General features: G+C 44.2%; 1 protein-coding gene across 1 annotated transcript in view; it reads right to left on the bottom strand.

Annotated features, from left to right (window-relative positions):
- LOC124805066 (lipase 3-like) overlaps positions 1-17,936 on the bottom strand; it is a 178,838-nt gene that overhangs the window by 82,659 nt on the left and 78,243 nt on the right. Inside the window, exon 2 of the mRNA XM_047265490.1 lies at positions 13,514-13,709. Within this exon, the coding sequence (XP_047121446.1) occupies positions 13,514-13,709 (196 nt within the window). The remainder of the gene's footprint in view (positions 1-13,513; positions 13,710-17,936) is intronic.

Below are 17,936 nucleotides of genomic sequence, written 5' to 3'. Positions count from 1 at the left end.
CGCTTAGAACCGCACGGCCACACCGGCCGGCGACCCCGTGTCACTTCTGTTCGTTCCTAGAAATAAAGAAAATCTTGAAAGGTCGTCGTTGTACAAACGTAGATGAGATTAAAGTCAAACGCTGAGAGTTAAAAATTGTCCGTAGAATCGAGTTACAGAAGTGTTTCGGAGATTGGTAAAAGTGCTGAAATGAATGTATAATATGTAGTGGGGATTATTTTGAAGGGGTTATTGTTAATGTGGACGTACAAATGAAATTATTTCCAAAAGACTATAATTTACCATTATTTTTGAACGTATTTCCTACATACCAAACGCACAGGCTGCGGGTGTAGACACGATCAAGAATTAAATGCGTGTCTCTCGGAGGGCAGTCTACTTATCATCTGACTAAGTGCAGCGAGCTATGAACAGTAAGGGTTATTACTGCATGCATTAAAATTGTTTACAAATAAACTCTACGACAGGAAAATTAACGGCTTGTGTCACGAAATAATCGAAGATACTACTACCCTTTGAGGTAATATTATCGAGTAAAGAAGCTAGAGTTCAATGGAGCACTGAATGATTGGTATCAAACAAGTCACCAGGAAAGAAGAGGGACTGAAAATAGAACAATGTTTTTAAGGAGATTAGTTCTGAGAAGAACTCAATAGACGAGATGAACGAAATAAGATAATGCTGAATGGACGCTGCAGGAGAAGAATGATGTGACTATTGAAATATTTCGTCAGCAAAAGTGATCACCTAGTACGACATACTGATTTAGAATGGGAAAGACGTTTCTGAAAATGAAGATCGGTATTACAGCCTTGTGTTGCAGAGAAACGTCAACTGTAGCGAACCAGTGTAAATGGAAACTGCAACATTCGAATTGTGATACTGAAGAAGAACAAGGAGGAGTAGAATGGTTCAAATGGCTCTGAGCACTATGGGACTTAACATCTATGGTCATCAGTCCCGTAGAACTTAGAACTACTGAAACCTAACTACATTACACAACACCCAGTCATCACGAGGCAGAAAAAAATCCCTGACCCCGCCGGGAATCGAACCCGGGAACCCGGGCGCGGGAAGCGAGAACGCTACCGCACGACCACGAGCTGCGGACGGAGAAGTAGATATAGCAAATGAGAGGAAAGGAAGAAGTTATCTAAAAAAACGTACCCAGTAAAAAGGCTAAGTTATTGAGTGAAGTGCAAATACCTCCAGGGTCTTTGTCTGTAGGGACAGATAAAGATTAGAATGAGCAAAACAGTTTAATGAAGACTTTAAGTGCTGTCTGTGTGCAGGCATCAAAATATTATCAAAAAACAGAAATGAATGGAATGTGGCTTCACGAAAATCGAAGAAACGACAGCTGCAGACGACAGTAGATAATATAGGGTGAGTGAAAAAGGACTTAACAACTTTGGAATCGTATAGAAATTTATTGAGATAACTTACGGAATAGGTAGATGTGTCATTTTGTAGCGAAGAACCTCAAGTTTCACATAAAAGAGTCAAGTGTCATTTCGGTTCGATATGAGTGCAATTTATGATGCGGCAAACACCCCACCGGTAATCAATTTCTTTCCACACTCATCGCAGCAAATCGGGCATTACTTGTGCTACGGCAGTGTAGCTTCGATTTTTCATGTCAGCTAAATTGTTTGGTAGGCGAGGAACATACATATGATCTGTAGTGAAACGCCAGAGAAAGAAATCCAGTCGTGTCCGGTCTGAGCGAGGTGGCCATGCGACTTCACGGCCAATCCGTCGACCTGGGAAGCGGTTATCGAAGAAACCTCGAACTTCTGTTCATGACGTGTCTGTCTACGATAGCGTCAACTGCTTCGTATTTTGTTAAACGTATACCATAGGCAATATTCCACTTACCGTGATAGGCGTCCGATGTAATGGTCCTGAAGCAAGGCTAGTTTTCGTAACTAGAATAACCTTGTCCAGCAGCTTACAGTTGATTTGCTTCACATTGCTCGACATAGGGCCAGTGCGGGTACAAAGGTTGCCCCACAACTGACAGCTTGTTTTTGTACGTTTACACAAGTTTTCGTAATTGGGAATCGATCAAGCCTCAAGCAGCCAGGCGCGACCCCAGAGAGTGGGTTACGAGGATCGAAACACCGCCTAGCCCCTCCCCCCCCCCCCCCCCCCCAAAAAAAAAAAAAAAAAAAACTTTTAGAAAGCGTTTATATTTTTTACATATGTCAGTTCATATATTTCGCAGATAACGTTTGGAGAATAAAGTAGCGTGAAAACTAAGACTCTCGACACTGGCAAGGAATTCTATAAATTAAAAGCTATGTTTTACAGAAGATCTTACTTGTGCCAGAATGAGATTTTCACTCTGCAGCGGAGTGTACGCTGATATGAAACTTCCTGGTAGATTAAAACTGTGTGCCCGACCGAGACTCGAACTCGAGACCAATGCCTTTCGCGGGCAAGGGCTCTACCAGCGGAGCTACCGAAGCACGACTCACGGCCCGTACTCACAGCTTTACTTCTGCCAGTATCTCGTCTCCTACCTTCCAAACTTTACAGAAGCTCTCCTGCGAACCTTGCAGAACTAGCACTCCTGAAGGAAAGGATATTTCGGAGACATGGCTTAGCCACAGCCTGGGGGATGTTTCCAGAATGAGATTTTCACTCTGCAGCGGAGAGCTTCTGTAAAGTTTGGAAGGTAGGAGACGAGATACCGGCAGAAGTAAAGCTGTGAGTACCGGACGTGAGTCGTGCTTCGGTGGCTCAGTTGGTAGAGTACTTGCCCGCGAAAGGCATTGGTCCCGAGTTCGAGTCTCGGTCGGGCACACAGGTTTAATCTGCCAGGAAGTTTCATCTTGCTTGTGGCTTTTGTGAGCTTCTGTTCAGGTGGATTGTCTTTGGCAAAGGCGCACATTCATAAGGTGACCGGACCTGCTGTCAACAGTAGATTCTGCACGTTTCCTGAGTCCACAGATGGAAGAGGCAAACCACAGAAGCCTGAGTGTGGAAGACAGAAGGGAAATACACTCAACAAGTTAGACATGGTCGCGTATACAAACAGTGATCCAATATGTCAAATGTTTTTTTTATTCCAGTCTTTGATCACAATATGAATTCTTTAGACGATGACCGGTTTCAGTCCTCAATGACTGAGGATGGTCATTACGCACTGAAACCGGTCATCGTCTAAACAATTCATATTGTGACCAAAGTCTGGAATAAAAAAAAAATTTGGAAATACATTCCACTAAGGAAAAAAATCCCAAAAGACTGGCTTCCCAAATGTCCGTGCAAACTACTGAAGAACAGCATCCCCGCAGACCTGTATTCACAGTCGTAGTCTTAAGTGAAATACTGATAATGGTAAGAGCGCACTTCCGTTAATGTAGAAATTGTGATATTGTGACAGTTATTTTCTATTTCATTTCTTAAATAAACTTTTGAATGACGCATGTGCTTCTCAAATTTTCGGTCGAATATTTCTCCGAGGCTACATTTCTCTGAATTTCTTGAACATTGTGCTACAGCAGTGTCTTAATCACCGATGTAAAGAAACGATTATTATAGCAACACATTTTTATAATTTATTGTAATGCAACTATTATAGTACACTATGAATGTTATCATGTGTCTCCAAAATAGTAAATAATATAGTTAAGAACAGGATGAAAGTAAAGGTGGAAAAGTATGTTGCAGAAGAGGAATTTGAATTTAGAGAAGGTAGAGGAACAAGGGGGTTGAAATTTTAGCCTTGCGCATGCTTTGAGAGAGAAGGATGGGTATGAATACATGGACTTACCTTACTTCAATTGGCCTAGAAAGGACTTTTGACAATCTGAACTGGGAGCTACTCTTTAGAACTACGAAGAAAATAGCACTGGATTGGAAGGATAGAAGAATGAGTAATGAGCTGCATTAGAACCAAGCCACAAAAATAGATATCAGTGACGTAGGAGAAGCCAGGAGTAGAAAAGAAGTTCGATGAGGAACCAAAGCACAAAAATAAAGATAACTGAGGTAGAGGAAGAGGCCAGGATTAAAAAAGAAGTTAGACGAGGACATACTGATTTAATGTGATCATTGAGGAAACTACTCAGATTATGAAGGAGAAGACAAAGGGAGTAAAAATCCGTGATAACGTGTCATATTTGCTGATAACAATGAAGTAGTTGCAGACTGCAGAAAAGAAATGAACAGAATGTTGCAAGTCCTGTGAGACTCTATTAAACTATGGAAATAAGACTGAACAAACGGAAAACAAACGTAAATTGTAGCGAGGAAAAATACGGGAGGAATTAAAACCAATGTAAAAACTAATGATGACAGAATTGTTTAGTTGAAACAACTTGATAGTATCAGGGAGACCGAAAAGTTATGTCATTTCTGGACACGGCGGTAGTCATTTGTCGTTTATCTGTTAATTGTGTATTTCAAAGTCGTGCTAAAGACATTTTAATGTCGCAGTGACTTGTTCCCTCGTAAATAATTAAATTTTGATTTTTTTTGACATTTATGGCGAAATGTCTACTCTAATACCAGGAGAGGTACATATCCGGCATTGTATGCTTCTTGAGTTTCACAAGGATAGTACAGCAACAGTTGCTACCAAAAACGTTGGGATGCTTATTTAAGTGCATTAGACGTTCGTGAATGCAAAAAAGTCATTTTCAAAGTTGAAATCCGGTAATTTTGGTCTTTCCGACTCGTATCGACGAGGAAGAGCAACGACTTTAGAGGACGCCATGTTAAGGTTGGAAGTGGAAGCAAATCCGTGTCGTAGAATACGTTTTGTTAAAAGCCACGACCGGTTCCTTGCCACTAGAAGACGTATCCTCAAGTGATAAAGAAAGACCCTTTTTAATACGTCACCTCCGAAAGGAGGCACTCCTGTGTGTTTGGTGGGGCATTCGCAGGGTCGTTTATTTTGAACTGCGTAATCCTCGACAAACTATAAATGCAGACCTTTTCTGTGAACAGCTGGATGGAGGAAATCCATCTTTAACTCAAAATCGCCCAGCGATTCTCAACGGGGAAGGCGTTATTCCGCAACACAATAATGGAAGACCGCACTGCGCAAGACGAACCCCGGGATAAATTAATGAATTGTAATGGGAGGTATTGCCGCACACACCATATTCTCTCTATATTGCGCCATCGGATTTCCCTTTATTCCGATCGCTACAACAGTTCATAAGTGGCAAAAAATCTGAAAACGTGGATGATGTCCAAAATGCCATCTCCAGATAATTTGCTGGGAAACCGATTGATTTTTATCGATCCGTTATCCAAAATTTGCTCCTAGATAGGAAAAAGAGTGTTGATAACTAGGGTGATTACATCTCTGATTAATGTGTGCAATGTAATGTAAAAAACGGCACTACTTTTCGAGTCCCCAAGAGTAGCGAAAAACATTTTAACCAGCAAATATACGAATATAGATGTCAGAAAATCTTTTTCTAGAATCATTTGTATTCAATACACGGCTGTATGCAAGTAGCAGTTGGACTCTGGATAAATTGGATAGGAATCGAATGAAAGCTAATGAAGTGTTGGTGTTGTGTCTAGACAAGACAGCCTAGACACAATGAGAGGAAGCCGAAAGGCACGCGCTTAAACTCACGCAGGCTGGCTTGAGGTCTGAAACAGGATACGTAATGAATGCTATAAAGAAAAGTACGCAGCTTCTGGAATACTTAACTTTAATCCATAATTGTAGAACATCGGTCTGTCGGTACAGGCTTTATAAGATAACCAGAAAAAGATAAATGGCGCCTTGCTAGGTCGTAGCAATTGACGTAGCTGAAGGCTATGCTAATTATCGTCTAGGCCATTGAGATCGTTATTGTCAGTGAACCATTCCTATGAACGTCGGCTGTACAACTGGGGCGAGTGCCAGGACGTTTCTCTAGACCTGCCCTGTGGTGGCGCTCGGTCTGCAATTGCTGATAGTGGCGACACGCGGGTCCGACGTATACTACCAGACCGCGGCCGATTTAAAAGCTACCACCTAGCAAGTGTGGTGTCTGGCGGTGACACCACAGTTGGGTATGACGAAAAATGAACGAGCTCCACAAAAAGAAAAAAGGGAAACAAGCTGGATGTCAAGGGAAGTCAACGTAAAGAGAAACTTCTCAAAAGAAATGGAAAACAGAAGGATGTGAATACATTTTGCAGCACTGTGTAGGTTCAGTAGAGGAACCATTCACAGATGGTGACTGTCAGCATGAGAATTCGCCCGTTTATGAGACAGCATCTGTGAGCCAGTGGTTTGTTGAAATGGACTGGCCTGCTAGAGTCCCAACCTGAACCCAGCGGAGTGCCTTTGGGATGAGTCAGAAAGTAAATTTCGCTGCAGACCCCAGTGTGCAGCATCACTGCCTTCCAGAACGAACTTTTCACTCTGCAACGGAGTGTGCGCTGATATGAAACTTCCTGGCAGATTAAAACTGTGTGCCAGAACGAGAATCGAACTCAGGACCTATGTCGCAGGTAAGTGCTCTACCAACTTTTTATGTTAATTTTTTTATACTGAGTACGGAAGGAAGGAACAAACACAAAGAAACGCTTTTGGAACTCGCCACATGCGTCGTCGATACTCCACGAGCACCGCAGCCTACCAACTTTCTTTTTAGTGAAGCAGAACAGTCAGTGTCAGGCTTGAAGAGGCAATAAGGGAAAGGGTCGAACCCCGAGGACTGGCCACGGTGTCTCCCCCTTCCCACCATGAAAGTGCTCCGTCACAATGTTTTATTTTATTTTTTATATGAATTAAATGGAGCCATACCACAAAAATTGTGACACCATGTGAACTGAAAAAGATCCATCTTACCCGCTGGGAACAACTTACCGAAACGGGCGGCCGGTAAGAGGCGGTCGTCATTTCGACGGTCATCGCCAGTCGTCAGCCATCGGGTTGTCATGGGTCGCTGCATACAGTCACAGAGTATTTTTGTTACCGTACGGGGATCGTCGAAACATCTTGCTTGCAGTTCAACGTTTTCTCACACCCGGCGCACCACAGCTGGGCGGTGGGTCCATGAACGACGACTCCAAATACCGGATGATCAAAAAGTCAGTATAAATTCGAAAACTGAATAAATCACGGAATAATGTAGATAGAGAGGTACAAATTGACACACATGCTTGGAAAGACATGGGGTTTTATTAGAACCAACAAAATACAAAAGTTCAAACAATGTCCGACACATGGCGCTTCATCTGATCAGAATAGCAATAATTAGCATAACAAAGTAAGACAAAGCAAAGATGATGTTCTTTACAGGAAATGCTCAATATGTCCACCATCATTCCTCAACAATAGCTGTAGCCGAGGAATAATGTTGCGAACAGCACTGTACAGCATGTCCAGAGTTATGGTGAGGCATTGGCGTCGGATGTTGTCCTTCAGCATCCCTAGAGACGTCGGTCGATCACGACACACTTGCGACTTCAGGTAACTCCAAAGCCAATAATCGCACGGACTGAGGTCTGGGGACCTGGGAGGCCAAGCATGACGAAAGTGGCGGCTGAACACACGATCATCACCAAACAACGCGCGCAAGAGACCTTTCACGCGTCTAGCAATATCGGGTGGAGCGCCATCCTGCATAAACATCGTAAGTTCCAGCAGGTATTTATCGGCCAGGCTGGGGATGATGCGATTCTGTAACATATCGGCGTACCTCTCACCCGTCACGGTAGCAGTGACTGACGTTTTGCTGTCCAGCGCCATCTGTTGGACATTTTGTGAACTTTCTTTTTTTTTGTTCTAATAAAACCCCATGTCATTCCAAGCATGAGTGTCAATTTTTACCTCTCTATCTAAATTATTCCGTGGTTTATTAAGTTTTCAAATTTATACTGACTTTTTGATCACCCGGTAGTTAGCAAATAGGTTCTTGTGCTGCATTCTCTTTGTTAAGACCTCGAACCAACTGAACTACCCACGCACGACTCACGACGCACCATTAGTATTGTGTATGAGGCGTAACTATGGATTCAGGAGGACGACGGTTCAATCCCGCGTCCGGCCATCCTGATTTAGGTTTTCCGTGATTTCCCTAAAGCGCTCCAGGCAAATGCCGGGATGGTTCCTTTGAAAGGGCACGGCCGACTTCCTTCCCCGTCCTTCCCAAATCCGATGAGACTGATGACCTCGCTGTCTATTCTCCTCCCCCAAAACAACCCAACCTAACCCGGAACTATGGGCGTCATGGAAAAAGGATGACCCGGCTGAGTCACGCAATTTGACTCTTAGTCTGATCACGAGGTGTGGCCAATTAATTTAACGCGCTAATCACGTACGCTGACGTGAGGATCAATGAACTATACTTGACGGGACGTATGTGGAACATCTTAGGTGATTAGAACGTTAACAGACAGGAATAGAATTAAATACTTAGCTTTAATTCAGCATCAGCGGTGAACGTCAATATTGACTTTGGACAACAATATTTACAAGTGCAGTTATAGACTGAACTGCGAATACTTCTTTACAATTCTGATTGCTTCACACATATAGATCAATTGTCAATGCATAAACTGTATGTGGCGCCTGGCTAGGTCGTAGCTACTGACTTAGCTGAAGGCTATGATAATTAGCGTCTCTGCAAATGAGATCTCTGGAGCTATAACAAGTGAACCATTCCTATTAAAGTCGGCTGTCGAACTGCGCTAGCTTGTCTCGTAACACCAGCCGAGTGGCGGCGCTCGGTCTGCTAGCGTCGACAGTTGCGACTCGCGATTCCGATCTGTACTGACGGACCGCGGCCGATTTGAAGGCTAAAACGTAGCAAGTGTGGTGCCTTGCGGTGATAACTCACTCACAGATCACTTCCGGCAGTCTGTCGTAATATTTCTGGCTTTTCAGCCATCATATTCGGCTATAAGAAGTTCTTTTTAGAGCAGTTGAGAAGGCAGTAGTGGCAAGATGACGTAGTGTGGCGTGAGGTACAGATGATCCATGGTGTGTTCGGTACGGGTATCGTGAGAAGGACCGCCTAAATTGTGGTTCTTCTCCCGGATTAGCTGCCGTGTTCGGAAGCTGCGCGTCACAATGGTAATATTCTATTATTAATATTTGAAAAATTAAACAGCGTGCCAGCCGGAGTGGCCGAGCGGTTTAGGCGCTCCAGTCTGCAACCGCGCGACCGCTACGGTCGCAGGTTCGAATCCTGCCTCGGGCATGGATGTGCGTGATGTCCTTAGGTTAGATAGGTTTAAGTAGTTCTAAGTTCTAGGGGACTGATGACCTCAGAAGTTGAGTCCGATAGTGCTCAGAGCCATTTTTTTATACAGCGTATTTACTTGAATTTCAAATTAAAGCATTCTCAATAGCATGCTATAATTACTTGGCAAGTATTAATGAAGCACTCCGTCTTCAGGCCACAAGTGGCCCATCGGGACCATCCGACCGCCGTGTCATCCTCACTTGAGGATGCGAATAGGAGGGGTGTGTAGTCACCACACCACTCGCCTAGTCGTTATGATGGTTTTCTGTGACCGGAGCCATTACTATTCGGTCGAGTAGCACCTCAATTGGCATCACGAGTGCACCCCGAACAAAGGCAACAGCGCATGGCGACCCGGATGGTCACTCATCCAAGTGCCGGCCACGCCCGACAGCGGTTAACTTCGGTGATGTGAGGGGAACCGGTGTATCCACTGCGGCAAGGCCGTTGCCTCAAGTGTTAATAACCAGCAGAATAATAAACAACTGCAAAACGAAAAGGTCGACGAAGCACTTCAGTGATCCTCGGATCGCTCCTAACTTGGATGGCGGGCGAAGTGGTTCGGCTGTAAGATCAGAGCCTGTTCGGCAATCCTGGAAGACAGAGATGTTGCCCGCTGCGGTATCAGTTAAGACTTAGTTAGCAATGTCTAGTGTGTAAGTCAGAGCTGGTACGGCAGTGTCGGAAGACAGAGATTATTAAGACTGGATGGTAATTTGGACATATAGTTGAGAACTGTGTGATACTAATTACGGAAATATGCAGTACAGTAATTTCCTGAAGAATAAAAATCACTCGTGAGTCTAAAAAGGAATGCAATTGCCAGTTTCTCGTGTTCTCCCAATAAAAAGCGAGTGGCATCCCGTTTAACAAATTGATTGGAAATTTAATTATTTCTAAGATAATACTTCTTCGCTAAGAGTTTCTTACAGCCTCAAGATTACGTATTCACGACCTACGTGCTGTTTTCTATGCAGGAGACAACTATACAAGACTGCAGGTTGGTGGACGTCTCTTGTTGTTGTTGTTGTTGTTGTGGTCTTCAATCCTGAGACTGGTTTGATGCAGCTCTCCATGCTACTCTATCCTGTGCAAGCTTCTTCATCTCCCAGTACTTACTGCAAGCTACATCCTTCTGAATCTGCTTAGTGTATTCATCTCTTGGTCTCGCTCTCTGATTTTTACCCTCCACGCTGCCCTCCAATGCTGAATTTGTGATCCCCTGATGCCTCAGAACGTGTCCTTCCAACCGGTCCCTTCTTCTTGTCACGTTGTGCCACAAACTCCTCTTCTCCCCAATTCTATTCAATACCTCCTCATTAGTTATGTGATTTACCCATCTAATCTTCAACATTCTTCTGTAGCACCACATTTCGAAAGCTTCTATTCTCTTCTTGTCCAAACTATTTATCGTCCATGTCTCACTTCCATACATGGCTACACTCCATACAAATACTTTCAGAAACGATTTCCTGACACTTAAATCTATAGTCGACGTTAACAAATTTCTCTTCTTCAGAAACGCTTTCCTTGCCATTGCCAGTCTACATTTTATATCCTCTCTACTTCGACCATCATCAGTTATTTTACTCCCCAAATGGCAAAACTCCTTTACTACTTTAAGTGTCTCATTTCCTAATCTAATTCCCTCAACATCACCCGACTTAATTCGACTACATTCCATTATCCTCATTTTGCTTTTGTTGATGTTCATCTTATATCCTCCTTTCAAGACACTGTCCATTCCGTTCAACTGCTCTTCCAGGTCCTTTGCTGTCTCTGACAGAATTACAATGTCATCGGCGAACCTCAAAGTTTTTATTTCTTCTCCCTGGATTTTAATACCTACTCCAAATTTTTCTTTTGTTTCCTTTACTGCTTGCTCAATATACAGATTGAATAGCATCGGGGAGAGGCTACAACCCTGTCTCACCCCCTTCCCAACCACTGCTTCCCTTTCATGCCCCTCGGCTCATAACTGCCATCTGGTTTCTGTACAAATTGTAAATAGCCTTTCACTCCCTGTATTTTACCCTTGCCACCTTTAGAATTTGAAAGAGAGTATTCCAGTTAACATTGTCAAAAGCTTTCTCTAAGTCTACAAATGCTAGAAACGTAGGTTTGCCTTTCCTTAATGTTTCTTCTAAGATAAGTCGTAAGGTCAGTATTGCCTCACGTGTTCCAACATTTCTACGGAATCCAAACTGATCTTCCCCGAGGTCGGCTTCTACCAGTTTTTCGATTCGTCTGTAAAGAATTCGCGTTAGTATTTTGCAGCTGTGACTTATTATACTGATAGTTCGGTGATTTTCACATCTGTCAACACCTCTTAGAACTTACGAATTCCACTGAGGGCGATGGAAGCAAACAGGCGCCGCGCGTGTACTGCCATCTTAGTACAAATGAGATCAGTGACACGTCACCTGTGTTAACACAGAGGAGGTATGAAGAAGATAAATATTTTTGAGGGAAGAGGTTTATCATACATCTACATCTACATCTACATGATTACTCTGCAATTCACATTTAAGTGCTTGGCAGAGGGTTCATCGAACCACAATCATACTACCTCTCTACAATTCCAGTCCCGAACAGCGCGCGGGAAAAACAAACACCTAAACCTTTCTGTTCGAGCTCTGATTTTTCTTATTTTATTTTGATGATCATTCCTACCTTTGTAGGTTGGGCTCAACAAAATATCTTCGCATTCGGAAGAGAAAGTTGGTGACTGAAATTTCGTAAATAGATCTCGCCGCGACGAAAAACGTCTTTGCTTTAATGACTTCCATCCCAACTCGCGTATCTTATCTGCCACACTCTCTCCCCTATTACGTGATAATACAAAGCGAGCTGCCCTTTTCTGCACGCTTTCGACGTCCTCCGTCAATCCCACCTGGTAAGGATCCCACACCGCGCAGCAATATTCCAACAGAGGACGAACGGGTGTAGTGTAAGCTGTCTCTTTAGTGGACTTGTTGCATCTTCTAAGTGTCCTGCCAATGAAACGCAACCTTAGGCTCGCCTTCCCCACAATATTATCTTTGTGGTCTTTCCAACTGAAGTTGTTCGTAATTTTAACACCCAGGTACTTAGTTGAATTGACAGCCTTGAGAATTGTACTATTTATCGAGTAATCGAATTCCAACGGATTTCTTTTGGAACTCATGTGGATCACCTCACACTTTTCGTTATTTAGCGTCAACTGCCACCTGCCACACCATACAGCAATCTTTTCTAAATCGCTTTGCAACTGATACTGGTCTTCTGATGACCTTACTAGACGGTAAATTACAGCATCATCTGCGAACAACCTAAGAGAACTGCTCAGATTGTCACCCAGGTCATTTATATAGATCAGGAACAGCAGAGGTCCCAGGACGCTCCCCTGGGGAACACCTGATGTCACTTCAGTTTTACTCGATGATTTGCCGTCTATTACTACGAACAGCGACGTTCCTGACAGGAAATCACGAATCCTGTCGCACAACTGAGACGATACCCCATAGGCCCACAGCTTGGTTAGAAGTCGTTTGTGAGGAACGGTGTCAAAAGCTTTCCGGAAATCTAGAAATACGGAATCGACCTGTGATACCCTGTCGATAGCGGCCATTACTTCGTGCGAATAAAGAGCTAGCTGCGTTGCACAAGAAATATGTTTTCTGAAACCGTGGTGATTACGTATCAATAGATCGTTTCCTTCGAGGTGATTCATAATGTTTGAATACAGTATATGCTCCAAAACCCTACTGCAAACCGACGTCAATGATATAGGTCTGTAGTTCGATGGATTACTCCTACTACCCTTCTTAAACACTGGCGCGACCTGCGCAATTTTCCAATCTGTAGGTACAGATCTATCGGTGAGCGAGCGGTTGTATATGATTGCTAAGTAGGGAGCTATTGTATCAGCGTAATATGAAAGGAACCTAATCGGTATACAATCTGGACCTGAAAACTTGTCCGTATCAAGGGATTTGAGTTGCTTCGCAACCCCTAAGGTATCTACTTCTAAGAAACTCATACTAGCACGTATAAATATCGCTTCTCTCTAATTCTTCTCGTTTTCAACTTGCCGTAATGTCCTACCTTCGAAACTTCACAGAGGAAAGCCAAGGGGCTCAATTTTGAGTCCCAGTATGGCACGCAGTTTTAATCTACCTTCGGCTCTCGAGGAAGAGTGGACTCCCGTTCCCCCACAGACGTTCAGATACACCACTGATGGTATCCCGGATGGAGTTCAGTGGCCACACCCCACGTTAACGTCCAGTGGCAGGTGAGCAGACAGTGCGCAGGGTACGCACCTAGACCGTTGCGGGGCCCGAGAAAGACCCAGTCCGTGGAGCTGCCGAGCAGGCCGTGCTGCAGCACCACGGGCAGGATGCGGCAGGCGGCCTGCGGCTGCGGCCGCGGGATGCGGTGCATGGTCAGCAGGTAGCCGTCGCCCGTCAGCACGGTGTGCGCCTCGGCCGGGTAGCCGTGGCGGCGGATGATGCCCGGCTGCGACACACACAAGCGCGGCGTCAGCAGGCGCAGCGAAAGGCGGCCGGTTTGTACAGTGTGTTAACTGTGTGACGGCCGAGTTGTGAGGGGAGTGCGGGGAGAGGAGGAAGCAAGCATTGGCTGGCGAGGTGTGAGGAGCCGTTGGGGGGGGGGGGGGGGGGGGCAAGGCACGCCTATCAGTTGCAGTGCTGGCACTACAAATTGCGCGTCATGCTTACACGAAAGCAGACGATAGGCTTGGAAGTAAATCTCGCTTTAAATGTTGTTCGTAAACGAAACTGAAATCGTCATGTACATTAAAATCTTTGTATATAAAGATGAATGTATGTATGTTTGTCTACTATGCGCTCACAAACCATTCATCCGGTTCATCCGATTGCAATGAAACTTTGGTGAGTTGTTCTACGAACGCCCAAAAAGAGTAATAGACAATGATTCAACACTTAGGTCACTGTAGCATGAGTAGCGCAATTGGTTAGATAGAAACTTGTAATGCAGCGGACCTGCGTTCGATTCCCACTGCTCGCAATTTTTTTCATTTTATTTCATTCTCCGCAATGTTAAACTATTAATTATAACATTTAAATATACTTAAACAGGTCATAAAGTATAACGTAACTGTCAATCTCTATGTATAAAAATGAATGTATATATGTTTGTCTACTAAGCGTTCACAAACCATTCATTCGATTGCAATGAAATTTTGGTGATTTGTTCTCCGTACGCCCACGAAGGTTCCTAGCAAAAAAAACACATTCTTGAGGATATATGACGACATACACAATGAGATGCCACCGTACGTCATGTACATTAATATATATATATATATATATATATATATATATATATATATATATATATATATAAATGAATGTATGTATGTATGTTTGTTTGTATTTTGCGAACATCGCTACGTAATACTGGTTTCCTTCTAACCGTAGGCCTACCGGTAGTGGTTGTTGGCGAGTCCCGAGGTGGGCCAGCAACTGCCACTTCACTCAATTTGATAATGTTTAGCACAACTGCACAATAAAAACACGCAGAACAGTACAGCGCAAAACAATAACGAAGCAGACGACAATGGCTACCTTGTACAACGGAGTCAGCTGCGTAATGTTGGCAGCAGTCGAAACTGCGTGCCTACCGAAGCCTCCCGACGTTTACCGACTTCTACCGATTCAGGACTAGGAAGAGGTCCGCCATCTATAAGTTTACATACTGTACAGTAGCTGCGACCAGGAGCTACAGAATGGCTAGCTTTCGAACCATCCTGGTTCATCGTCCAATGGTGGGTATTTACAGGCACTTTGTAAAGGGCAAGCCAGGCCTCCACCGACAGCACATCGGGACTTGTTCAACAATGTTTTATCAGTAATCGACACACAGCGTATAAACCGTCACTGTTTATAACGTACCACACAGGTGTAGTGGAAGTCGAGACGAAATATTTCATATGTTATGCAACACTTGTGGTCTATCACGCCGGAAAACAACCTCAACTAGGCCGCGTCGCGCTGGATTCTCCTATCGTATTTCTACGCTACTGGTCATTAAAATTGCTACACCATGAAGAAATGCAGATGATAAACGGGTATTCATTGGACAAATTTATTATACTTAAACGGACATGTGATTACTATTTTCGCGGTGGCCGAGCGGTTCTAGGCGCTTCAGTCCGGAACCGCGCGACTGCTACGGTCGCAGGTTCGAATCCTGTCTCGGGCATGGATGTGTGTGATGTCCTTAGGTTAGTTAGGTTTAAGTAGTTCTAACTTCTAGATGGCTGATGACCTCAGATGTTAAGTCCCATAGTGCTCAGAGCCATTTGAACCATTTGATTACATTTTCACGCAATTTGGATACACAGATCTTGAGAAATCAGTACCCAGAACAAACACCTCAGGCCGTAATAACGGCCATGATACGCCTGGGGATTGCGTCAAACAGAGCTTGGATGGCGTGTACAGGTACAGCTGCCCATACAGCTTCAACACGATACCACAGTTCATCAAGAGTAGTGACTGGCGTATTGTGACGAGCCAGTTGCTCGGCCACCACTGACCAGACGTTTTCAATTGGTGAGAGATCTGGAGAATGTGCTGGCCAAGGCAGCAATCGAACATTTTCTGTATCCAGAAAGGTCCGTACAGGACCAGCAACATGCGGTTGTGCATTATCCTGCTGAAATGTGGGGTTTCGCAGGGATCGAATGTAGAGCCACGGGTCGTAACACATCTGAAATGTAACTTCCACTGTTCAAAGTGCCGTCAATGCGAACAAGAGGTGACCGAGAAGTGTAACCAATGGCACACCATACCATCACACCGGGTGATACGACAGTATGGCGATGTCGAATACACGCTTCCAATGTGCGTTCACCGCGATGTCGCCAAACACGGATGCGACCATCATGACGCTGTAAACAGAACCTAGATTCATCCGAAAAAAATGACGTTTTGCCATTCGTGCACCCAGGTTCGTCGTTGAGTACACCATCGCAGGCGCTCCTGTCTGTGATGCAGCGTCAAGGGTAACCGCTGCTATGGTCTCCGAGCTGATAGTCCATGCTGCTGCAAACGTCGTCGAACTGTTCGTGCAGATGGTTGTTGTCCTGCAAACGTCTCCATCTGTTGACTCAGGGATCGAGACGTGGCTGCACGATCCGCTACAGCCATGCGGATAAGATGCCTGCCATCTCGACTGCTAGTGGTACGAGGCCGTTGGGATCCAACACGGCGTTGCGTATTACCCTCCTGAACGCACTGAATCCATATTCTGCTAACAGTCATTGGATCTCGACCAACGCGAGCAGCAATGTCGGAAACGTCATGGTACGCATTTCTCCTCTTTACATGAAGCATCACAACAACGTTTCACCAGACAACGCCGGTCAACCGCTGTTTGTGTGTGAGAAATCGGTTGGAAACTTTCTTCTTCTCAGTACGTTGTAGGTGTCGACAGCGGCGCCAACCTTGTGTGAATGCTTTGAAAAGCTAATCATTTGCATATCACAGCATCTTCTTCCTGTCGGTTGAATTTCGTATCTGTAGCACGTCATCTTCGTGGTGTAGCAATTTTGATGACCAGTAGTGTACTTCACCGGCTGCGTCAGTCGTAACGTTTCAATTTCATTGCTTTCCTCCGATAACATGGTACACGGATATTAAACGCGCTCTTTTCTTGCACTTATAAATTGTAGAACTGATGTCTATGTAAGTTTTACATAAAAATACTGTGAATTTTAATGTTGTTGTGGTCTCCAGTTCAGAGTTTGGTTTGATGCAGCTAGCCATGCTACTCTATCCTCTGCAAGCTACTTGATCTCAGAGTAACTACTGCAACCTGCAGTCTTCTGAAGCTGCTTAATGTATTCATCTCTTGGTCTCCCTCTACTATTTTTACCCACCACGCTTCCCTCCAATACTTAACTGGTGATCCCTTGATGCCTCGGTACGTGTCCTACCAACCGATCTCTTCTTCTAGCCAACTTCTGCCACAAATTCTTCTTCTCCCCACTTCTGTCCAGCATCTCCGCATTAGTTACGTGATCTACCCATCTAATCTTCAGCCTTCTTCTGTAGCACTACATTTCGAAAGCTTCTTTTCTCTTCTTGTCTAAACTGTTTATCGTCCTTGTCTAAACTGTTTATCGTCCATGTTTCACTTCCATACATGCCTACACTCCGTACAAATACTTTTAGGAAAGACTTCCTGACACTTAAATCAATACTCGATGTTATAAATTTCTCTTCTTGAGAAACACATTCCTTCCCATAGCCAATCTACATTTTATATCCTCTCTAGTTCGACCATCATCACTGATTTTGCTTCCCAGACATCAAAACTCATCTACTACTTTAAGAGCCTCATTTCCTAATCTAAATCCCTCAGTATACCCTGATTTAATTCGGCTACATTCCATTACCCTCGTTTCGATTTTTTCTGATGTTCATGTTATACCCTCCTTTCAACACACTGTCCATTCTCTTTAACTGCTCTTCCAGGTCCTTTGCTGTCTCTGACAGAATTACAATGTCACCGGCAAACCTCAAAGACAGGCGCTTTGCATCGCGGTGCAGCTTGCTATCCAGGTTTCGAGAGGGTGCCTTTCTGGATGAGGTATAGAATATTATGCTTCCCCCTACTTATACCTCCCGAGGAGATCACGAATGTAAAATTAGAGAGATTCGAGCACGCACGGAGGCTTTCCGGCATTCGTTCTTC

This window comes from Schistocerca piceifrons, chromosome 7 (assembly GCF_021461385.2).
Source record: "Schistocerca piceifrons isolate TAMUIC-IGC-003096 chromosome 7, iqSchPice1.1, whole genome shotgun sequence".
Lineage (NCBI taxonomy): Eukaryota > Metazoa > Arthropoda > Insecta > Orthoptera > Acrididae > Schistocerca > Schistocerca piceifrons.
This window is presented reverse-complemented; position numbering and strand designations above follow the sequence as displayed.